Source organism: Ipomoea triloba, chromosome 3 (genome assembly GCF_003576645.1).
Source record: "Ipomoea triloba cultivar NCNSP0323 chromosome 3, ASM357664v1".
Taxonomy (NCBI): domain Eukaryota; kingdom Viridiplantae; phylum Streptophyta; class Magnoliopsida; order Solanales; family Convolvulaceae; genus Ipomoea; species Ipomoea triloba.
In genome coordinates this window covers 16,962,190-16,980,951 of record NC_044918.1, presented here as the reverse complement: position 1 = coordinate 16,980,951, position 18,762 = coordinate 16,962,190, and the positions used below count along the sequence as shown (strand labels likewise).

Here is an 18,762-nt window from a genome sequence, read left to right as displayed (position 1 = left end):
GCTAGTTCCACCCATTTGGAGTGGAGTGATGTTCCACCTCCATTCTTAAACCATTTGTTGATTTAATATATTCTCGTCCTCCGTTCTTAAACCATTTGTTGATTTAATATATTCTCGTTTATTTGGCTTTCAAAAAAATTAAACTCTCTATCGTGAGAATCAAGAAAAATAGTCTACATAAGCATTTGAGTGTAGGGAGTAAATTTGGGAGTCCCAAGCTAAGTCTACTTACTATATTCTAATTTATTGTCTACTAGCATGGCATGATTTGATTAATTCAGAACAAAAAATAAATAGAGGTAACCTCAATTCAGTTAATGGAACATTTCATTTGATAGCTACGCCCTATGAGAATTGCCTATTGACTTTTTAAATTTGAACTAATCAACTATAAACAACTAATTTATTTTATTGTGATATTTTATTAGTTAAAGTCACAATACTCTTTTACTTATCGTCAAATGATAGATTTTTCTTTTTGAAAAGAGGTATGACCAATTAAGTCATAAAGTCGTGGATTCAAAGATTAAAAAAACACAGTTATGTTTATAATATTTGTTGAGTAAAGGTTAGTGAGAATGACCCACAAATTAAGCAATTGATGATGATGATCTGAGGCTGCTGGTCCAACAGTCAACTACGAATTATCGAGAATTCAATACCAAAACCAAAACCAAAACCGCCCATTGGAAATTGTTTAGTGCGTGATGGATTCACTTCCTCTACACTGCCCCCAGTTTTTAGCAATCCAATGAACTACAACTAAACATAAATCTATACCAATTTGGAATGAAATGTCTCACTCTCTTATTCAACTTCAACTACTAAAAAAAGCCCTACTTGTCATGTAAATTCCAATGAGATGGAGAATACTCTCACATGCACTCTACACCACTTTAATTAATTGACCAATTTAAAGCATGGTTGGAAAAATCGCTAGGCGCTCATCGAATGTCCGAGGAGCGCCTAGTGCCTAGGGCGCCTCGGTAGTTAGTCGGCCAGGTGGCCTAGTCAACCACACATTGTCGTGATTTTATTGATAAAAAAAAAAGGAAAATAAATCAATAATTCATCCTGTTCGGAATGAAATAGAACGTGCCATGTATGCATAGGATAAAAATTGACATAAAACTTAAGAGTATATGCAATATTATTCTCAGATATATCTCACAATTTATTCTTTCACTAAAATACTAGAACAGTGACAAGTGAGAGCTCTCGAGTTTGGAGTGCAAACCCTTTCGAGAATAATCCCACATGGAAGGGTAACATTGTGCTCTAGATGCATCTTATCAGGAAACTTTCCTGCAAAGTGAAGTTAAAATCTTTGATTAGTAAGGCAAATATCACCCATTCATCCTCTAATTCACAATCTAAGAAGTATAAATAAAAGCCCAATCACATGGCTGTTCATGAACTGAACCTGGATCTCTTTGCTACTCCCAAGTCCCAATGTACTGAATAATGTCTTTTTTTTTTTAACTGCGATTACCATTTCTTGCCCACCCAAAATCGTACGTCAGAAATTTACTGAGTTACCCGTAGAGGTCTGCAATGCCACTTCTTGAAATTTTATTGAAACCAGCAAGAATTTTCAACCCTCTTTCCTGTGGCTATATATAGCCCTCACTCACACTTGCATTTCCATTCATTCCCTGATAGAGAAATGGAGATGGAGATCCCTGTTATTGACTTCAGTAAGCTAGCTGGTGAGGAGAGAAGCAAAACCATGAAACTTCTCCACCATGCTTGTGAGAGATGGGGATTCTTTATGGTAAAACTATATATATATATAGTGCCCTTTGCTCATCTTAATTGCAGTTTTTTTTCTTTTTCTCATTCCAGTTTCTGTGTAGGTAGAGAATCATGGAGTTGACACAGAGTTGATGGAGAATGTGAAGCAGATGGTGACACAGCATTATGAACACAGCTTGAAGGAAAGCTTTTATGGCTCAGATGTTGTCAAGTGTGTGGAGAATAAGAAAGAGAGTATCAGAGATGCAGACTGGGAAAGCACTTACTTCATTTGGCATCATCCAACTTCCAACATCAATCAACTCAAAAACTTTCCAAACAACTTTGGGTAAGTTCACCACTACTATTTCATTTTTGATAACCCAAGTTTTCCGACTTCGCCAGACTATATTGAACCTGATGAACCTGCCCCAGCCTCATAAGGACGAGGTAACTTGAACTAATTTAGTTTCTCGACTCAATATCAAACTGTACACTTCTGCGCACAATAAGCCCAACCCAAGTCCAAACTTTCTCCATGCCCATGAGAAGGTAAATCGAGCCAATTTAACTTCGAGACCAACACCAAATTGTACACTTATGCATAGAAGGAAGCCAACCCAAGCTCAAATCCCTATTTTCGTGGCAAGAATCAAATGCTACTAAAAGGAAACCTTTTAAGTGATGTTTCTTATCCACTAGACCAATGTCCAAACAGCACCGCTACTATTTCATTGAATCCCAGGAGCTTATATCAAATATAAATATGTAGTCTCATATTAGTTTAACCTTTTAGTTTAAACGAAACACATCTTTTAATTTAATTTCACAACCAGACTAAAGGTTCATGCCCCTCACATGACTACAGCAAAACAATGGAGCAGTACATTGAACAGCTGATGAAGCTAGCAGAGAACCTTTCAGAACTCATGTGTGAGAACCTAGGACTTGAAAAGAACCACATTAAAGAATCATTTTCAGGGAGCAAGGGCCAATCCATTGGAACCAAGGTGGCAATCTACCCAGAATGCCCAAACCCTGAACTAGTTAGAGGGCTTAGAGAACACACAGATGCAGGTGGCATCATTCTGCTGCTGCAGGATGATCAAGTCCCCGGCCTCGAGTTCTTCAAGGATGAACAATGGGTGAAGATTCCACCCTCCAAGAACAACAGAATCTTTGTCAACACAGGGGATCAGCTGGAGATTCTGAGCAATGGGATGTACAAGAGCACTCTGCATAGGGTGTTGGCACAAAATGATGGAAACAGACTGTCTATTGCTACCTTCTATAACCCTGCATCTGATGCCATGATTTCTCCTGCACCAAAGCTCTTGTACCCTGAGAATGTCTGCTTCCAAGACTATCTGAAGCACTATGGAAGCACCAAGTTTGGAGAGAAGGGCCCGAGGTTCGAGACGATGAAGAAACTGCAGGCCAATGGGCATTAATCTGCACTCTAAAGCATGTGTTTTCTTTCAGTTGTTCTTGTGTGTTTAAATGGCCTTTTAATTTGCAGTCTATGAGAAGCTGATGCATGTGTGTACAGCTTCATATATAGTTCACATGATTGAGGAAATGTTCTGATGGTATGCAAAAGTATCAATCTTCTTAACGGTTCAAATCAAAAAGACCAACAGGTCGCTGATGGTATGCAAAAATATTAAATCTTCGTTTTTAAGTGGCGAGGGAAACTCGCAGCTAATAATTAAACAGTTCAAACTAAAAAGATCAATAGATTGTTCTCGGCTAGAAGTCAAATTTATAACCTTAGTTACCAAATCAACCGTCTAAACAATTTAGTTGATTACCAAAGTATCAATATTTTGGCACCAATCCCACCAAATTCCTTAATTTGGTAAACAAATTTTGTAGAGTATACTATTGCCTACTATACATGTGCAGATCAGACTTACAAACATACCCCCTCTAGATCATTAGCCATGTATAATTTTATTCTTTTGTCACTAAAAGGTTGAAAACTCTTTTGACTTTTTAAAGTTGATTTTAAAGATCATATATATAATGTTTAATTTAAGAAGGTAATAATATTTTGGGATGTAATAATGTCGATTTTTTTAATAAAATAATTTATTACGGGATACTTATAATATATTTTTTTGGTATATATAGACAAACAATTGAGATAACATAATACCAATGAACTCATATCTAAAGTCATATCTAAAGGCAAATTTTTATCTATTAACACGCCCTCCTCTTATTGGTGAAAATTTATTGATGAACTAGATATATAGCATATCCCCAGCAAGCATAAATATATAGTAACGAGCTGAGTGAGGTTCTGCAAATTAAAGCAAAATTACTTGTAGCATGCAGTAGGACCATGTGCTACTAACCCATTGATACTGTCTAAATTTTTGTAGACAAACTAAAGGTGTAGATTTGAATGGATCTGAGAGATAAAAGGAGATCAGAGAGCTAGTCACATAGGCAATTATCAACACAATGTTGAAAATATAAGCATGAAAAAAGTCTATACTAGTTTGAAAGAAAAAATACCTACACTTGTAACTTGGTTATATATATATATATATATATATATATATATTTTTGAGGGACGAGGAAAACGTACTCGCAGTTATTATTTGAGAGTGTGCACTAAATAAATCTCATGACCTTAACTGACAAAGAACCACAATGATGTAAATTAACTTAACTAGGTTACTTAGCTGATTGGCTTGATCATATCAAACCAAGAAGGTCAATTAATAAGTTGCTCTTACTAGAAGTTAAACTTGTAATCTAACTTGTCGTTATGTTACCAAGTCAACTGCTTGATTAACATGAGTGGCCTGGGTTGTCCAACTTGGTTATACTTCTTACCAGGCCATGATATGGTATGAGGTTGAGTTTTATGGCTTTGGTTTTTAGAAAAGCTAATGATGAGAATAATGCAAATAAGTTAGCAGCAGCTTAGCTTAATTATTAGCTTTTAATTACACATAGTATTGGATTAGTCATAAGTCAAATGAAATGTGTGCATGGAACAGTCAGTCACACCTTGAATGTCAATGATTATGTTGGCATGCAGTAACACCGTGACACATGAGTACTAAAATTTAATGATTATTAGACAAAGTAATTGAATGAAATCATGCGTCTAGCTCCCTCACAATGTTGCAAAAATCTGATCTAAGCCTTAATTAATTGACGCTTAAAGTATCACCATAATATAAAATCTGATCTAAGCCTTAATTAATTGACGCTTAAAGTATCACCATAATATATTGATAGTCTAGGCTACTAACTAGGCCGCCTAAGTGCCGCCCCTAGGCCATCGATTAGCGCAGCTATTGCTCTTTTTTTCTTTTTCTTTTTTTAAATTGGGTTATATATATTCCCAGTCCCCGGCTAAGATCGAGCTGAGCTGCTAGCTTTAGTTTAGTCACAGTACAGATCGAAACCAACAACGTAACAATGGCGTCGTCGCTCAGCAACAAAATAACAGCTTTCCTAAACTTCGTGGCCGTTATGTGCTCCATCCCCGTCATCTCCGCCGGAATCTGGCTCGCCTCCAACTCCGACAACCAGTGCGTCCACTGGCTCCGCTGGCCGCTCGTCTTCATCGGCGTCGCTCTCCTCCTCATCGCCCTCGCCGGCTTCGCCGGCGCCTACTGGAACAAAGAGGGTCTCCTCGGCGTCTACCTCGTTTCCATGGCCATCCTCATCGTCCTCCTCCTCTCCCTCCTCATCCTCGCCTCCGTCGTCACGCGCCCCGACGGCTCCTACGCCGTCCCCGGCCGCCGCTACCGCGATTACCGCCTCCCTGGCTACTCGGCTTGGCTCAGGGATCATGTCACCGGGGACGATTATTGGGCAGATATTAGGGCGTGTTTGGCTGCGGATCATGATATCTGTCCCGCCATCAGTAATAACTACTTCACTGCTGAGCTATTCTTCGCCGCACGTCTTTCTCCTCTCCAGGTAAATATTTTACGTTTAGTTTTAAACTTTTAATTTAATCATTGTCTCATGTGATCGTTAATTATTATGGTTCTTTAACTTACACATATCTTTCAACTTTCAAATTTTTATCCTAATTTACTTAACCTAACATAACGGCTTGGAATGACCAGTTAAATTTGAAAGTTGAGTATCATTACTTCATTAGTGATTAACTTGAAAGTTTAAGACTAAGACTAAACTCGAAGATATCACTATACTCAGCTCCAAGAATCCACCTAGTATTTACGCATTGTACTAGCTACTCTATTATATTACTTTTTTTTTTGGGTAAAATTTTTTCATATTACTTGAAAAGAAAAAAAAAATCAAAGGAATTACTTTCATTTGAATCATGAATCATTATATTCATTAGTTATTAGGTAATTGAACAATATTTGCATAACAGTATAACACTAATGAAAATCACAAATGGAAATTTTCCTCTCTTGATCTCATGGCAATGACCGTACAACTTTATATGCATAACACTTTAATTTGAATTCATCCTTAAATTTTATTTTTGTCAGTTTTTAGTGTTTTATAATTATTATTATTTTTTTCCACTTTTAAGGTCTCTAACTACTAATTCAATAAAAATTTCTCGGAATTCAATATATAAACAAATGGAAAAGAATTATTAAAATAATGTTTATTTTATTTCTATGTTTTTCTTTCTCTAATTTTTATTTTTATTTTTCAATGTTTGTTTTCCGTTTTTTTTTTTAAATATAAGTAAATGTATTATTTTTATTTTCTTTCTCATGTTTTTATTTTGGAAAAAGATGAAGAATTTATCTAGTTAATATAAAAGAAGAATATATTGCATGGGAATTAATTTTGTGTGGTTTATGAGCATGGGCTAAAAGTAAATACTCCGTAGAAGGAGAATTGATTTGGTATTGAAAAAGTTAGAGGGGAATATTGGACCAGTTTATGGAAAAGTATAAATGGTATGGTATATGGTAAAGTATAGAGTTAAATATGTTGGGAGAATATAATTTATTCGGCTTTTTGACTTCCAAAAGGTGCATAAAAACTTTAGCATTATTAGTAGTAGAAAGAGGTCTAATCATGTCTGCAAAGAAAGGAGCATGATCTAATTTGGCATTTTAAAAGCAAAATATATATATTATAACTATAATTATATATAATCTTTTTACAATATCACACGTAAAAATATAACTAATTATTAAAAATTAAATTAAAAGGGACAGAAATAATTTTATAATTTGAGATGTTTGGTTAAACTAGCTAGTGATATGAAATAATGCCAAGTATATTTTTTTAAAAAAATAATACCAAGTACAATTTTTTATTTTATGTGAATGATATATTGAGGTATAGTATTATAGTACGTGTCGGTCTTATATGCATGGTTATATAGACATTATAGATTATGATATTGACATCATATCATGTGTTATACCTTTCATTCCATTAAATATGTTTTTAATATAATTTCATTGAATACAAGATAGTATCATGGCATGCAATCCTAGGTCACTAACTCTTTACTATAATTATAAAGTAGATGGTGCCCAATAATTAGGTCATAGTCAGATCACTAAGCTAGCTAGCATAACTAGTACCGGTGTGTAGTTGCTAGTCGACAAGTTAAGAAAACTTGTGACTATTAGACTAAAAAAGATATAAACATTATAGATTATATTATCGTCCTGTATATCATGCGTTATGCCTTTCATTCTATTAAATATGTTTTTAATATAATTTCATTAAATATAAGATATTATCATGACATGAAATCTTAGATCACTAACTCTTTAGTGTAATTATAAATTAAAGTAGATGGTGCCCAATAATTAATTCATAGTCACTAGCATGACAGCTTATGATCATGACACTTGCATTACAATGGTTGCCCAATTTCTTTTAATTTCAGATGTCACCCTTGATTTTCTTTTTATTTTATTTATAAACGAGTAAAGATTAAAATATAATATTTATCAAATAAATTACCCTAAAATTCCTTCCACTACCTCTCACTTCCCTCCATCCTAGCTCTAGACAAAGTTGGCTACCAATATATATATAGTTTACCAGCCTATAATCATGTTCTATCTACCCATAATTATATGGTGGTAAATTGAGTTCGCATATCGAGAATGTTAATATTATGTATTTTTAATATTACATTAAGGCTGGGACTATATATTATAATGAATGTTACGTTGCAGTCAGGATGTTGCAAGCCCCCAACAATATGTGGTTATCAATACGTGAGCCCGACAATGTGGATCAATCCAAGTTATCCGATGATAGACGCCGATTGCTCCATCTGGAACAATGACCCAACCCAATTGTGTTACAATTGCGATTCTTGCAAAGCTGGGTTACTGGGAAACCTTAGAAGTGAATGGAGGAAGGTGAATGTGATATTGATTGTCACTGTAGTCCTCCTCATTTCGGTTTATTTCATTGCTTGTAGTGCATACAAGAACGCACAAACTAATAAGGGTACTGCGCATGGGCGCAAGTAGAATTTGGTTCAAAATTATTTTATAAATATACAAGAATTTCAGTCGTGTCAATTGGTGCAAACACTTAATTAATTAGTGATATATGATAACAAAATATTCAATTTTTTTTTTTTAATATTCAGTGCTATCAACATAGTCTTCTATACAAATTATTACACTTATTTAATTTCTAAGTGGAAATAATTGAAGAATTTTTTAAAAACAATAGTTTTGGTTTTATTGTGGCTTTCTTGTTGCTTTAGTTAGTGAATGCATGTGTCTTTATTCTAAGTTGTACATTCTCTTTTGTTACATTCTAGATAAGTGGAATGTGGACCAAGTTTAAAAATAAAAAATAAAAAATGGAAGACTACATTTTCTTATTTACCTAGCTAGCTATATTCTTAGCCTATAGTCTATTGATAAAATGAGAATCTAATCCAAAGAGATTGATTCCTTACTTTATTATACATATGCAAAATTGCAACATGTACGTTTATGCTTATCCATCCCCATAAGCGAGGGTGGTTTATGCATTTTTTTTATTGGTATATGTAGGAGGGGAATTGACACTTATCTCAAGATTTCTTATATACACATATGTTCTTATGTAATGGCTTTATATATTTGGTAATTATACAATGTATTATCATTAATTAAGATATTAGATTCTTGATTATTCTGGAAAGTAATGAGTTATTGACAAAAAACTTTGATCATTCGACAAAAATCTTTATGAGTTTAAAAATATATTTAAGCTGAAATTATTGTTGTTGTTGTTATAAAGCCCAGAAGAACTTCTTCAAATATTTTTATAGCATGCAATGAAGCTTTGAGGAGAGTGTGACAAATTGTTTTGTGTTGAAAGATGTGGATTGTCTTGCAATAATAGCTAGTTAAAATGGGGTGATTGGCCGAAGTTGGTTTAAACTTTATATGTCACATGTCATGGTAATGATGGTGATTATACGTGAAATTTGTTTAGGTATTCCGAGGCCAAAGAGGATCCCTTTGTGACGTGGCTAAGTGTTTTTTTAAGTGTCTCCCATTTTTCCAATAAAAAATAATAATTTCTATTGCTATTTTTTTTAAAAGTAAATTGCTTTAAAAATATAAATATTTATTATTAAAAGGTCAATAATTTATGAAAAACTCAAAAGAGTTAAAAAGTCCCATTTGAGATGATAATGATGCAACTGAGGCCTTTGGGCCAAGAAGGTGCTGGGTCAGAACTTCTTGGCCCATCATTGTAACACTAATTTTGACCCAACAATATTTCGAATTCCCTGTGACTTAACTATGAAAGTTTGTATAATAATGTTGTCTTCTGTTTATTTCTTGTGTTGATCAGTTGGTGTAAGGAGAAAATGTTAGGGGGAAGAGAAAAAAAAAATCTATTGAATCAAAAGGTGTTGATACAAGTAAAAGGGACTGAATCGTTTAATCATGAAGTTAAATGTATGTGTATAGTAACATTCTTAGTAGAGCTTCCCTAGCTCAAATGGAATCTAACCAATACTCAATTATTTGATTAGTCTTATCTTGTAAGGTGCAATACTAATGCTTCGAGTTGAACCTGAAATCCGTGGAATTATCCAATTATCTCATCATCTTATAATCAGGTTTAACATTATCACTAGAGTAAAATGTTACATCATTTCATGAAAATGGCTTACATACTATACAATAAGATTTTTTTCAGTGCAATGATACTCATCATCGTATGGTCACAATGATGCTATACATTTTGTTCTCATTATTGACATAGACATTACATAATTGTGAATTATTACTGTCGTACAAGAAACTCTAACTAAATAAAATATATAAAAATACAAACAATGCATGTTGCATGTACAAACTAATTTTGTTTTAATGCTTTAAAATAATTCCATTCAATTAATCTATGACAATACAATCAATTCATGACCCTTTTAATTTCTCTTTATTTTTGGTGTTAATTCTATATTAATATCATAAAAAAATTATAACACGTGTCACAACTCATGTCATTTTATACCGTATTTTACACAAAAAATTAATACAAATAGCATTTTTTTAATAAGGCATAACCCTACATTTAACAAAATCAATGGGACATTGACTATGGTATGGAGTCCACCATTGCAAAACCAATGGTTTATTTTTTGTTATAATTTTGAAGTTGAAAAAATCAAATTATAAATAAAATAATAGTTTTATCCCCTTTTTGTCCTCATTTTTTGTAGGTGTCAAAATCTATGTACCACAATTATTGTCTAGGTGTTCTACTCCAACCAATTTTATGGTTCTAAGACTTGTCCACTTTTAAATGCCCATCCAATTCTTACTTATCTTATTTCCCTGTTGGGCAAAAATATCCAAGTCTCAATAATTTCCACCAATCTTCCCAAATCCTTTTAATTAATTTCTATTAATTTACTCACAAAATTCAACTCTCAATGTTTTGTTATTATTATTTAAAAAAAAAAAAAGACTTGATAAAATTTATATGTGGCGGGTGATATAATATATTATTATAATTATCATGACTTAATTTGTTTTCTTTCAAAGTCTTTTAATAATATAAATTGTCACGAAAATCAAATTGTAAAGTCAGTATCAATAATATCATGTCTAAATTATTGTGATCAGTAAAATATTGTATATATCTAGTTGGTAGTCAATTACATGTCACTAATTAGTTGATTAACCCATTGAAACTTCTCTACTTCATGCAAAACAGCTGTGATGGTAATTGTGTTAATATTAATACATAGAATATTGTGATTATGTTAATCTATTTATTACTAAATTAAGATATTATACATGCACTTTGATTGCTATGAAATATATGGGGTAATTAGGTGTACCAAAGGGGCTCCACACAACAAAAAGGACTTTATATGGAAAAGTAATTTCTAAATAAAACTACTCTTGATAGTGAAGTGATACATAGCACCTTGCAACTAATGCTTATTATTGAAAAGCTTATGTAACAAAATTGTATAATAATGATTGCAAGCTTGCATCAACTTTCTATACATTGTCTATATGCAATAAAAAGGGCACTCATTTAAAAAAAAAAATCAAAAAAATCTATCGATCCTAATAGTCAAATTTACTAGATAATTTTGTGTGATATTGTGTGTTGAAAGAAATTTGATTAAGTTTTCACATAGAGCAAAATAAGTCGCAAATACAAAAAGAAGAAATGAGTTTCCAAATTTTGGACCAAACTGAGAACTCGTACGTAGCCTTAGTAACAATATGAGCTACAAAATTCATTGATCTCAATCTTAACATGACGAGCAGATAGAACAATAATGACGCACTATCAATAGTATGAATTCGTACTTTACTAATTATATATTTAATTCTTAAGATCAAATTAATTTTAATTGATTAGTGTTTGGTCTTTTTATCTATTCATTTACCATTGAGTATTTTTGTTATAACAATAAATGGAACCTAATAAGAATCCAATCAAATGTTTACTTTGTAAAGGCATATGTTCTTAAACCTAAGCTGGCTATATAGTTGCATGTGATGCTAGATTCTTGGTACTTATTTGGTTCACTTAAGTAAAAAGTGAAAAGAAAGCAAAAAGGTACATATATAAATATAGATCAAACTGCACCTACAAGATTAGCTTGCAATCATATATATCGTCAAATAAAGTCCCATCCTTCCCCCAAGGATTATATTGTTGAAAAATGGATACCTATTTGGAGTTCACTATGAAGTGTAGTAATCTTATCCGATCCGTGCAAGCATTAGCCTCTTTATGAATGTGTCAAACCGAACACGCTCAATTTCATTGTAATAACTCTTTAATTACATGATGAAGAAAATGAATATGAGAAGCCCTACGCCCTCTTCTTGCTTCTTTTTTTTTTTTTTTTTAAATGTTAAAAGTCTAGCAAGTCTTCTATCTTATCTAAAAGTTGTTGGAAACTAATAAAAAGTTAGAAGACTAAAGAGTCAATCCTAAAGATTCAATAATCCATTATTTCGTTTGGGCAATTACTATGCAACTTCATCGTCTCTCTACACATACATAGAATTTGAATTAAATAATAATTTGGTTGCCGAAGATAACTAGCTAGCTCGGAACTAATTATAATTATCGATCTAGCTAGGAATATCTAACAACTTTAAAATGAGGAGATAGGAAAAATATAGTGTCATTTTTTGTAAATAATTCAAATTTTAAGTTCAAGTAACAATAGTATAAAGTGCATTTAGCAACACCAAAGAGTGTATCTCATGATATATATAAGTGCAGAGAAATGATTCACATTTGAAAGTTTATAATTTAGTTTTTTTTAGGGTTTAATTTTCTTAATTTGATTTAGAGGTTGACTTTAGATTTTAATTTATTAGTTATGATTTACCTTTAAAATGTACCTAGCAACAATATAAAGTACACACAATAATAGTATAGAGTGCACCCAACAATATCATTATTTGCAGTTTTGCACCGAATGTCAAAGTTCATTGCACTTAGGGTTCAATGTGCGTGTGTGTAAGTTAACGTGAGAATGTGTCTTCTTGTAAAAAAAAATATTGTTCTCAACTGCTCATTTTGGATTATATGATGAACAGAGTTGAAAATTTGAGAAAAAATCGTGGTGATATTTTCATAATTATTATGAACTTTTAATGCACATTAAATAAAGTTTAAGTGTACATCGGCAAATAATAAATAGTGTATGTACTCAAGTTTGTATAGTAGTGTTATAACATATCAGTGCACCTTATGATGCAATCAAGATTGAGTGCACTCTTAGTTATAAAAAAGATGCATTTTCAAGCTTGTCTCAATGTACAACAAAAGTTTACAATATTTATAAAAATATCACAATTTAGGAAGAAAAAAAAATTACAAGCTAAGACTAGCAAGTCTTTTATCCTTAGCTTTCTAAAAGTTATTGGAAAGTGGAAACTAATGGAAAGTTAGTACACTAAAGAGGCAATCCAAAAATTTGGGCAATTGATATAAAAGGTGACAATAATTCAATCCTCGTGTTATCTCTTCGCATATGCATACAAAAGGTCTTTATCACCACTAATTCGTTGAAGTTCACCAATAACGGTCGAGGTTCTTAGTGGGATGGTCCGTATACCTCCACCCTACTACTTACTAACTCATGATTTCTACCATCGAACACAGTGATTATTTTCGATTCATCGTTGAATTGTATACACCTCTAAGGGTGGAAGTGTGGAACAGATGACTTGATGATTTAAGATTGCTCCATACCTAATGTCAATGATATATTGATCTTTTAGCATTTAATTAAGGATAGATGTGTTCCTTTCACTCAACCACATGTCCAAGTTAAATAAAATTAAACATTTGGCGTGCACGAAATATGGCGGTGTGGGATGGAGCGCTGCCTCGTCCGCAAGGAGTATGGAGGTCGGCCAATGCAGCAGCCTCGGCCTGGCGGCAGGTGCATACTGCGCACCCTCGCCAGCAGCAGCCGACGTCGACGACCGCACGTGCAGCAAATGCGTTGTTCCATTGCTTCTTCGATGCAGGCTATCAGGTGCACGCAAGGAGAGCGACGGTCGGGGCGGTTCTCTTGGAGCAAGATGGAAGCTTTCTCGCAGCATTCAATGGAGTCTTACCAGCCTGCTTCTCACCTCTTATGCCAGAATCTTTGGCATGCAAGGAGGTCCTATCTTGGCTAAAAGACCGCAACTTGTCTTCGGCGGAATTGTTAACTACGTCACAACCTACCCTTTTATCTTATGTTAGCTTTTCTATTGATGCCTCTAGGGCTATTATGTCTTCGTTTAATTCTTGTTCAGTTAATTTGATTCTTAGATCTGCTAATCGGGCAGCCCACGCACTTGCTGCGTTAGCTTTCTCGCAGATTCATTCGATGTATTGGAATTCTATCCCACCTGACTCTATTTCCGAATTAATTTAATCTACGTTACAGTTGGGTTTTAAAAAAAAAAAAAATTAAACAGTAATTGATCACTTAAGCTTCCTGACAAAGTTGGTTCAATTTCTTTTTCACCATTAACGATTGTTTGAATTGTGCAATCAAATTAGTGGTCACAAAATAAATTGCACATTTATAAGTGGTCAAATAAAAGAAAAAAAAAAGTTAATATGACGTATAAATTCTTTAAAAAAAAGTTTTATATAATAATGAAATAAAACTTAAGATCACGTAATTTAGAAAGAAATTACGCAAATTATATTGTGGACTATGATCATGACTGATACTGCAGTTGTGTTGAAAAGATATTGCAGTTGTGTTGAAAAAATAGTGCAATTGTGTTGAAAGGAAAGTGTAGTTGCGCGGAACAGAGGTCGTTCATCCGTTTAACACAACTGCAGTATCCTTTCAAAACAACTGCAGTATCAGTTCATCACAACTGCAGTATCAGTTCAACACAACTGCAGTTTCAGACGGATGACACGACCTCTGTTCCGCGCAACTGCAGTTCACTTTCAACACAACTGCAGTATCCGTTCAACACAACTGCAGTATCAGTTCAACACAATTGTAGTATCAGTCATGATCCATGGTCCATAATGCATTGTGGACCATGGTCCACGGTATAAGAACTGAAGAAATTATAGCAGTCCTATTCCTATTTTAGAAATATTTTATAATATAAAAAATATATGTATTTATCACTCTAATTTTTTTTTTTTGAAATCATCACTCTAAATAGATAAATAGAATAAATAGTAATATTTACAAATTTATCCACAGATAGCTAAGTTGATTCTTAGATAATAGACTAGATTACTAAATCACCATAATTTTTCAAAAAAATTACCATAATTTATCTTAGATTTATGACAATTTATTATCGTACAATCGTGAACATAAAATTTTAGATGTATATATAGCCATCTTCCCCATCCATCTGTCCTCCCCACACACACTCTCCTTCCTCATTTTAAGGAGCATTCTTCACTCCTCCCTCTTACAAGTGGCCGCCGCCAGCCGCCGCCGCCGATCAGATCTCCGCCGCCGCAAAAAAAAAAAAACAATTATTTAAAAAGAAAAAAGTTTGAAAATGCCTATTCATGTTATGGGTCAGCCCAAATTTGTGATTGAAGCATCAGAGGCGGAGTCCATGGCCCAATCAGTGGGCCTTCCCGGCGTGACCCATCTCCTTCCGGCTCTCGTGAAGCCGGCTCAGGCACTCGCCCGCCCGCCCATCTCCAACTTCCACGTCGCCGCCGTTGGCCTCGCCTCCGACGGCCGCGTCTTCATCGGAGTAAACGTGGAGTTCCCCGGCCTGCCGCTCTCCCACTCCGTCCACGCCGAGCAGTTCCTCGTCACCAATCTCCTCGCCCACGGCGGGCCCCGCCTCGTCTCCCTCGCCGTCTCCGCCGCCCCCTGCGGCCACTGCCGCCAGTTCCTCCAAGAGCTCCGCTACTCCTCCTCCCTCCAAATCCTCATCTCCCAATCCGGAGATGACGTCATCCCCCAACCCGGTGACGTCACCTTCAAACCCTTGTCCCAATTCCTCCCCAGCCATTTCGGACCCTTCGATCTTCTCGATCACGAATCCCCTCTCCTCCTCGAGCCTCACGACAACGGCTTATCCCTCAGCGAAATCGTCGGCGACTCCAATTTCGCTTACAATTCGATCCTTCTTAAGATTTCGGCGCTCGAGGCGGCTAATGAATCGCACGCTCCTTATAGCCATTGCCCCTCCGGCGTCGCATTGATGGATTGTGAAGGGAAGGTCTATAAGGGCTCTTATACGGAATCCGTCGCTCACAATCCCAGCCTTGGCCCCGTTCAGGCGGCATTGATCGCCTTCATCGCCGGAGGAGGCGGCGGATTTGAGCGGATTGTGGCGGCTGCGCTGGTGGAGAAGGAAGATCCACCGGTCAGGCAAGAAGACACTGCTAACCTACTCTTGAAGGTGATTTCTCCCAAGTGTGAATTCAAGGTTTACCATTGCCCTTCTGATGCAAATCTCTGTAAAAAGGCTTCAACCTGATCTGATTCACATCAGTAACTTTCACTATTCAGTAATCAACACCATGGAATTGTATGTTCCCCACTGTAAAATACCAATCTATGTGATGATGAATCAATAAATGGAATAACAAATTTAACTCAATCATTCTTTTCTTTCATAGCTGATAAAGAACTACAAAGAGTAAAAGCAGTTTAAGTTGTCCATAGCTGATCAGCTCAAATAAAAAAGGCCAATAGGCCGTTTTCCCATTAGAAGTCGAACCTGTAACCTAGAAGAGGTCAATAAACTCCTTTCCAGGTAGGGGTCGAATTTGTAACTTTGTGGTTACCCAATCTGACCAATTTGGCTGTCATTTTTCAAGAATTTTTTCTTTCTTTCTTTGTGTTTGTGGCAGGCTGAGTATTATAATTGCAGAGTTTTAATTATTGTTGTGGTAGCTCATGAATCATGTTGATTGTCCTACATGAACCAGTTGGCCTTAGACTGGCAATTTCCATGTTTGAATATGTAAACATGAAATATCTATGCTTTTTACTATTCTGTGTATGGTCTAGGTATGTGCTTTACTATAGATAGTTGATACCTAATCATTGAATAAAGTATTGCACAGACCATACCTGCTATTTTTGAGACTGTATAGTGGGAAAGATGCTGGCTTTTGATTTTGATTTGTTGTTTAATTAATGCTTCTTTCGCTATTGTATTGTCTAAGCAGATTTAACTTTTTGTTAGAAGTAGACATGTTAGAAGCCACATAACCTCAAGATTAGCTCCAAGTTCGACTATTAGTGGGAGTGACTTACTGGCTTTCTTAGTTTGAGTCTGTCTGCTATGGACAATCTAGGTTGGTTTATCTCTTGTGGTTCTTTGCTGAGATCACAAGGCGGGTTTCACTCAAGGCACATTCAGGTAGCGACTGTAGGCTCTCCCGTAAATCAATGTCAGGTTTTTGAACTTGGTCATGGTTGGAAGTTAGAACAGTTTTCTGAACTCTGCTCTGGTACATATTTCTCTTTGATCATGCTGGAAAATGAACATAAAGTTTAACAGTCTCGGAGATTTTAATGGTTAAAAAATTCAAATTAATACAATATTGTCCTTAGGTTGTCTAACATGCCATGCAAAGGTAAAAGATTTGAATAGTCATTTTTCCGGTTTCCAAACACACCCTAAGTTTGAAAATTATCGAGAAAAATCCGTATAATACAATCAGCACTAAGTTACACCAATGGCAAAGTTAGTGTCAGCAACAAATCATATGATTACATTACCATTACAATCAACCAGAAGAAAAGCCAGAAGAAGCAGTCTCTAACAAATTCACCTTGCCCCTGCCATCCTCCTGGTCTATTGGCGCAGAATTATCAGCACCACTAAACACCCCGTGCGCCGCCACGGCTGCGGTCCCGACCGCCAGGGCCGTCATCATATTCGCGGCGGCTGTGGTGAGCAGCAAGAGCGTCGTGAAGATGGATAGCACGACGAGGACGACGCGCTCGTCCACGGCGTAGCCCTTGATCACCAGCGGCACGTCGCGCAGGAAGTAGAGGTAGAGCCACGCGGCCATCATGATGATGAAGACGATGAGAGACGCCGGGCGCCATAGCAGGCTGAGGAAGACCACCACGAGGACGAGGATGGCGTAGTTGGTGTAGAAATAGGCGACGTTTCCTTTGAGCCGCGAGAGCGCCATGGCGAGGGTGCCCGGGGTGGAGAAGGAGATTACCATCTCCTTCCATGGCCGCCGCATGGCGAGGAAGCCTAATCTTGCTTCCAGTCCATTGTCTGATGTCGGGATTGTGCCGTAGGTTGTCGTCATTTTCCAACCAGTTTTGATTTGATTCTCTCACGAAAATGGTGAGAGAGAAAGAAATGAAGATGGAGATTGAGAGGGGAAATTGCTTCCTTTTGGTCTTTCATTCCCAGAAATTTTCTCAAACTATGACACATGTTCCCCACATTTTATCATTCATTTATTAACTCAAAACAAAACTATATACCATTTCTACCACCATAAAAACAATGACAAATACTTTGAGAATGCAATTAAACTTTTCCAAATATCTTGAGAGCTTATTTGGTCATTTTCCAAAACAATAATAATACTCAAGACAACAAAAAAAGTATAAAAAAAAATACCATAAAGTCTATGCTCCAAAGCTGTGTAGTTGTGGAGCTTATTATCTATAAATATTGCCATTCAGAGCAACAGCAAACATGAGAAGGTGTAACATATACCCAAAATATTCCAAACAAAACAAACCTAAGAACTAACTAACAGTTCAGAGCTCAAATTTTCCAGTTGGAGGAACATCACCTCTCATTACTCTCCAAGGGCCGCCATAAAACATCGGTTTCATAAAGGGTACCATTTCACCAGGATGATCCTCCCAATACTTCTCCTAATCATCGGGGAAAATATCAAGGCTCAACTTACACAGAAACAGTAATGCTATAACTTATAGAGTTGCTATAACTAAGACAGAACATTTAGGATTTCCTTCAATGCTATAACTACACTGGCAAACCTAGGAACAGAGAAAGAAATATGGTTCCTTATAATAAATTTTGTTGTGAAAACAGAACTTATTATTGGGGCATTGGGGGGGGGGGGGGGGGGGGGAAAAAA

At 35.5% G+C, this 18,762-nt stretch overlaps 5 protein-coding genes across 5 annotated transcripts in view; 3 read left to right on the top strand and 2 right to left on the bottom strand.

The window, feature by feature from the left end:
• Positions 1-1,446: 1,446 nt before the first annotated feature.
• On the top strand, positions 1,447-3,354 carry LOC116013809 (1-aminocyclopropane-1-carboxylate oxidase 1). Its single transcript, XM_031253739.1, has 3 exons — positions 1,447-1,774; positions 1,857-2,083; positions 2,603-3,354. Exons 1-3 carry the CDS (start codon positions 1,667-1,669, stop codon positions 3,183-3,185), a joined length of 918 nt encoding a protein of 305 aa, XP_031109599.1. The 5' UTR covers positions 1,447-1,666; the 3' UTR covers positions 3,186-3,354.
• Positions 3,355-5,038: 1,684 nt separating this feature from the next.
• LOC116013821 (tetraspanin-2) lies at positions 5,039-8,252 on the top strand. The gene is made up of 2 exons (XM_031253756.1): positions 5,039-5,682; positions 7,899-8,252. Exons 1-2 carry the CDS (start codon positions 5,176-5,178, stop codon positions 8,199-8,201), a joined length of 810 nt encoding a protein of 269 aa, XP_031109616.1. The 5' UTR covers positions 5,039-5,175; the 3' UTR covers positions 8,202-8,252.
• Positions 8,253-15,109: 6,857 nt separating this feature from the next.
• On the top strand, positions 15,110-16,274 carry LOC116011683 (cytidine deaminase 1). The gene has a single exon (XM_031251086.1). It carries the CDS (start codon positions 15,213-15,215, stop codon positions 16,149-16,151), a length of 939 nt encoding a protein of 312 aa, XP_031106946.1. The 5' UTR covers positions 15,110-15,212; the 3' UTR covers positions 16,152-16,274.
• Positions 16,275-17,370: 1,096 nt separating this feature from the next.
• Positions 17,371-17,983, bottom strand: LOC116012418 (PRA1 family protein F1-like). The gene has a single exon (XM_031251950.1). It carries the CDS (start codon positions 17,950-17,952, stop codon positions 17,413-17,415), a length of 540 nt encoding a protein of 179 aa, XP_031107810.1. The 5' UTR covers positions 17,953-17,983; the 3' UTR covers positions 17,371-17,412.
• Positions 17,984-18,156: 173 nt separating this feature from the next.
• Positions 18,157-18,762, bottom strand: part of LOC116012419 (uncharacterized protein At4g29660-like) — a 2,719-nt gene continuing 2,113 nt past the window's right edge. Inside the window, exon 3 of the mRNA XM_031251952.1 lies at positions 18,157-18,535. Coding sequence (XP_031107812.1) covers positions 18,416-18,535 — 120 coding nt within the window. The 3' untranslated portion in view covers positions 18,157-18,415. The remainder of the gene's footprint in view (positions 18,536-18,762) is intronic.

Excerpts from the sequence above, each read along its gene's own strand:
- LOC116012418 (XM_031251950.1), bottom strand. The coding sequence starts at position 17,952 with ATGACGACAACCTACGGCACAATCCCGACATCAGACAATGGACTGGAA.
- LOC116013809 (XM_031253739.1), top strand. The coding sequence starts at position 1,667 with ATGGAGATGGAGATCCCTGTTATTGACTTCAGTAAGCTAGCTGGTGAG. Across the intron at positions 1,775-1,856 it reads AGAGATGGGGATTCTTTATG|GTAGAGAATCATGGAGTTGA; the intron begins GTAAAACTATAT and ends GTTTCTGTGTAG. Across the intron at positions 2,084-2,602 it reads AACTTTCCAAACAACTTTGG|CAAAACAATGGAGCAGTACA; the intron begins GTAAGTTCACCA and ends ACATGACTACAG.
- LOC116013821 (XM_031253756.1), top strand. The coding sequence starts at position 5,176 with ATGGCGTCGTCGCTCAGCAACAAAATAACAGCTTTCCTAAACTTCGTG. Across the intron at positions 5,683-7,898 it reads CACGTCTTTCTCCTCTCCAG|TCAGGATGTTGCAAGCCCCC; the intron begins GTAAATATTTTA and ends GTTACGTTGCAG.
- LOC116011683 (XM_031251086.1), top strand. The coding sequence starts at position 15,213 with ATGCCTATTCATGTTATGGGTCAGCCCAAATTTGTGATTGAAGCATCA.